The 4207-nt window shown below is 41.0% G+C and overlaps 2 protein-coding genes across 3 annotated transcripts; both read right to left on the minus strand.

Annotated features, from left to right (window-relative positions):
• Window positions 1-21: 21 nt before the first annotated feature.
• On the minus strand, window positions 22-1966 carry LOC108611755 (zinc finger protein weckle-like). The gene is made up of 3 exons (XM_018004548.2): window positions 1823-1966; window positions 375-1768; window positions 22-314 (listed from the first exon to the last, which is right to left on the minus strand). The coding sequence occupies exons 1-3, from the start codon at window positions 1964-1966 to the stop codon at window positions 281-283; spliced, it is 1572 nt and encodes a 523-aa protein (XP_017860037.1). The 3' UTR covers window positions 22-280.
• Window positions 1967-2064: 98 nt separating this feature from the next.
• On the minus strand, window positions 2065-4158 carry LOC108611744 (zinc finger protein weckle-like). 2 transcript variants are annotated; one of them, XM_018004526.2, is made up of 4 exons: window positions 3902-4158; window positions 2700-3830; window positions 2291-2637; window positions 2065-2231 (listed from the first exon to the last, which is right to left on the minus strand). In XM_018004526.2, the coding sequence occupies exons 1-4, from the start codon at window positions 4040-4042 to the stop codon at window positions 2171-2173; spliced, it is 1680 nt and encodes a 559-aa protein (XP_017860015.1). In that variant the 5' UTR covers window positions 4043-4158; the 3' UTR covers window positions 2065-2170. The 2 variants fall into 2 exon arrangements, with proteins under 2 accessions (XP_017860015.1, XP_089318530.1); XM_089462404.1 differs by having other exon boundaries at window positions 2700-3826; window positions 3902-4040.
• Between the last annotated feature and the right edge of the window lie 49 nt (window positions 4159-4207).

Below are 4207 nucleotides of genomic sequence, written 5' to 3' on the forward strand. Positions count from 1 at the left end.
TAATCAATCTTATACTCCCTATTTTTGAAATGAATGAATGAAATTTATTGCATTCAAAAAATTGTAGTTTGAATAAATATCATAATTAATTTTAACAATACCTATAGTGACTTCCAAATAATAGTTTTTAGTCACCAAATTTGATATACTTATACTAGATATGTACGTACATATGTATGTATTTAAGAGATTATTTTTGTATCTACGCTTAGTAGTTTTTGAATTAATATGTGATTAAATCATATATTTGATTAAAATTTTAGACAAATACGAGCATTAGTTAGGCGACTTCCACTTTGGGTATTTTTTGTGACCTGTAAAATTAATTGCTTTATTATTTATCCTTCATGTGGCTGCTATGCACAGGGACTTACATGATCCGTAGCTCCTGCAGTGAAGGCACACTGAGGCGTGACGATATACCATCCCCTTCTTCTTTTTTAAGCTCCTGAGGATGTTTCTTTAGCTTGTGAGCGCGACAATTGGCGTTGCAAGCAAATGTTTGGCCACAATAGCTGCAAATGTAGGGACGCAATCCGGTATGGCTTAGCAGGTGCTTTTTGAGGGTCTTAGAGCGTTTGAAGAGAGCACCACAAACATCACATTTGAATTTACGTTCCTCGCTATGCACCAATTTGTGCATATTCCAGGTGCGGCGAGTCTGCAGCTTCTTCCCACAAATGTTGCACACGTAATTGGGTTCCTCATGAATTTGGTAGTGAATTTTCAGTCGCGCTCTGTTCTTAAAGCCCGCCTTGCATATGGAACAGATAAACGGACGCTCCTCCGTATGCACGAGCTTGTGCTCGATAAGGGCCGTTATGGTTTTCAGTTGCTTCCCACAGTGGTCGCACACATAGGGCTTGGCATTTTCGTGCATGCCTTCTCGGTGTAGCTTCAGTGCGGCAGCCGACGATAGTGTCTTGTTGCAGAGCTCGCAGTATGTGTTCTTATCCCGTTTTGTGCGCTGCTGGATCTTACGACAGGAAAGACTTAAGTGCTTCTGATATGAGGCTGGATTGTGATACATTTTGCCACACCAACTGCACTTCATATTTCTGCGCTTAGAGGGAATGTCATCAATATCCTCAACGCTGTTGGGTAAATCTTCGAGGGACTGTTCTGCACCTTTTTGGCTGGTTCCAGATTCAGGAAGTAATGCCAAGTCTGCATCGGGGCTGTAAGGACGCTTATCATTGACGTCCTCCGGTAGAGACTTGACGACGTCTTCAGTGCAGTTTGAGACATCGACCTTCTCATCAAACTTGACTTTTTTCTTTTTCGCGGTTTTTGCAGGAGGCTCACTTTTGGACACTTTTACAATTCTTCGTCTTGCACGAGGCTTAATGGGATTGTCTTCGACCTCTACGTCATCGTCGTCAAAATGGTCTACTAAAATTTCTTCGATCGGTAAATTATTGACAATCATTTCATTTTTTGGCGTTTCATCCGCCATGCCGGCACTTAAGTCTATGAATTCCTGCTTTGGCAGCTCAGCTGCAATTGGTTTTTCCTCAATAGTAATATGTTTTGTTGTATTGTTCTCAAATTCCGACACTGGTTTGATGATGTGCGTCCAGTCACCTTCCCGCAGTCCATACTGCTGACGCAGAGCTTCCATGTCGAGCTGCTTATTGGGATCGGATCGACGCAATACCTCAAATATGGCCTGCACCTTGGTAACATGCTCTGCAAAGTCAATCAACTCACTAATTAGAGTATAACACTCTTTGCAGAGCACACTCCCCAGCTCATCCTCGAGTTGCATCTGATTGGAAATAATTACTAAACATAAAGCATTTCATTTGGCAGTGCTACTTACGTGCACATCAAAATACTTTCTGACTGCCATCACCAGGACACTGTTCCAAGTGGTCTCATTGGCGCTCGTGTAGATTTTGACGTTGCCCCGTGCGTCGTCTTTCGCACAGAGACGACACCAGTTCAGCCAGTGGCCATCGCCCATTGCAACTAGAAAAGGCAGCTGGATTGACTTAAATGTTTATTGACAATTTCTTTGTAATTTGGACATATTTTGGTTACAAGAAATAGGTAAACACCAAATTAGAGTGACCATATAACCAATACCGATTTATTCTATTGATTTGGTATTTTTTTGTATTATATTCAAAATATGAATTTTTAAAATATATTTACAACGGCTTGTGCATTATTCAGTTATCAGAGTTTTTGGTTTACGTAACCGTTCACCTTTCTCCATTCCCGCAGCTCTGTAATTAAATAATAAAATTAAATGATTTTGTTCGCAAATAATTAAGAAATTTCTTACAAGGCACGTAGCTCATCCAAGGTGGGCACACTTTGTATACGACAGGATTTATCTGCATCTTGTTCATATTCAAGTGGATGTTTCCTAATTTTATGATCTCTGCAATTGGCGCCACTGGCAAAGTCCTTGTTACAATACTTGCAACTATATGGTCGCAATCCTGTGTGACTTAGCAGGTGAATCTTTAGAGCCGTTGAATTCTTAGTCGCTGTACCACAAATACTGCACTTAAATCGTCGCTCGTTCGTGTGAACATTTTTGTGTTTATTCCAAATTGCACGAGTTTGCAATTTCTTGCCACAGATCTCGCACTCATAACTGGGCTCACCGTGTGTTTGATTATGGATCTACGGGTGAAGAATACTTATATAAATAAATCAATATACATTTTTTGAAATCATTCACTTACATTGAGTCGCTTCTTATTTTTAAATGCTGCGCCGCAGATGGGACACACAAATGGCCGATCGTCTGTGTGGACGAGCATATGCTCTTTGAGCTCTGAAACGGTACGTACACGCTTTCCACAGACATCGCAGACAAAGGGTTTCTTTTTCATATGTACGCGCTCTATATGATACCTAAGTCCATTCTCCGAGGACAGTTCCTTGTGGCAAATATTGCACGTAGCTGCACACTTCATAAATTGCTTTATATTAGGAATACATTCAGGTGGTGCACCATCGACTTCAGCATCGGGCCTTGGAGATGTAAGCAAGAGTCTAGCTAGCGCTACATTTTTACATTTCGAAACGCTTTCGTCGTGCACTTTAATCAAGCCATTTACGTTATCTTTCTTTCGGGGACGTCCACGTTTTCTTTTGATGATACTTTGATCTGAATTGTATAGCTCATCTTTACTGGCATTAAGTTGCTTTAGTCTGAGCTTCTGGGCCTCTGCTGTTGAATTTACAGCTGCTAGATTGAAGGCATCTGGTTCTTCCCACTTATCGAGTGGCTCCAACTTAAGAGATAACTTGGGACGTCCACGCTTTCTGTTTATTGCACCATTTAATGTTTTTCCCTCCTCTTCCAAGTTACAATCATCAAGCCAGATATGGCCTGCGCCTTCATAGGTGCTTGACAGATCCTCGTGCAAATCATCGGTCGCTTCTAATTTTATATTTTCCGTTTGAATTTGGAGCGACTCGTATGATGACACTGTTCGATTTTTAGAGCCCCTGGGACGTCCACGTTTTCTTTTAACTGAAGTAGGCATTTGGGTTAAGGTTTGATCCAGTTGCTTATTGCTATCAACTTCATCGAAATATAGCTGCCTCTCGCGGTGCAAGCTGTTCTCTCGACTACTCTCAGCGTCTGCTGGTTCCACTTTATAAGCAGTCTCTCGGTCTCCATCTTGTAGACCATATTCTTGCCTCAGGGCATAGACATCGACTTGTTCGTTTGGCTCCGTGTGGCGTAACAGCTCGAAGATGGGCTGCACTTTGTTTACGTTTTCTGCAAAGTTAACAAGCTCGTCGATTAAAACGTAGCAATTTCTACACAACATGGCACCGAGCTCGGGCTCTTCGAGACCTATCTGCAACAAGAAATGATAAGTTATGAAGTGACTTTATATACATATGTAATTTTTGTCAATCAATTACTCACTTCGATGTCAAAACATTTGCTTATTATTCTCATATAAACATCTTTTTGGCACACATTGATGTTTGCATTTTCACTGGCACATAGGCGACACCAATCCAACCAGTCTCGTTGTGTATTTATATTGTTTTTTAATTTTGTCATGGCTGTGCACAAATTATTAAATGCGCGCTAAATATAACATCAATGTATTTTATTTCTATAAAGTAGGGTGACCACATACCGACAACATTTGGCTAGCCATAGCATCGCAGCTGTTTGTGTGACCGTAGCTTTTAAACCAGGGCTGCAGCGTAGCATTTTTATTTG

Source organism: Drosophila arizonae, chromosome 2 (assembly GCF_054131065.1).
Source record: "Drosophila arizonae isolate 15081-1271.41 chromosome 2, UAZ_ARI_1.0, whole genome shotgun sequence".
In the NCBI taxonomy this organism is placed as follows: domain Eukaryota; kingdom Metazoa; phylum Arthropoda; class Insecta; order Diptera; family Drosophilidae; genus Drosophila; species Drosophila arizonae.

Bases quoted from the DNA above. Each gene is read 5' to 3' on its own strand.
- LOC108611755 (XM_018004548.2), bottom strand. From the start codon at position 1,966: ATGGGCGATGGCCACTGGCTGAACTGGTGTCGTCTCTGTGCGAAAGAC. The intron at 1,769-1,822 runs GTAAGTAGCACT...ATTTCCAATCAG, and splicing joins GAAAGTATTTTGATGTGCAC to ATGCAACTCGAGGATGAGCT. The intron at 315-374 runs GTAAGTCCCTGT...TTAATTTTACAG, and splicing joins CTGCAGGAGCTACGGATCAT to GTCACAAAAAATACCCAAAG.
- LOC108611744 (XM_018004526.2), bottom strand. From the start codon at position 4,042: ATGACAAAATTAAAAAACAATATAAATACACAACGAGACTGGTTGGAT. The intron at 2,638-2,699 runs GTAAGTGAATGA...CTTCACCCGTAG, and splicing joins AAAATAAGAAGCGACTCAAT to ATCCATAATCAAACACACGG. The intron at 2,232-2,290 runs GTAAGAAATTTC...ATTTAATTACAG, and splicing joins TTGGATGAGCTACGTGCCTT to AGCTGCGGGAATGGAGAAAG.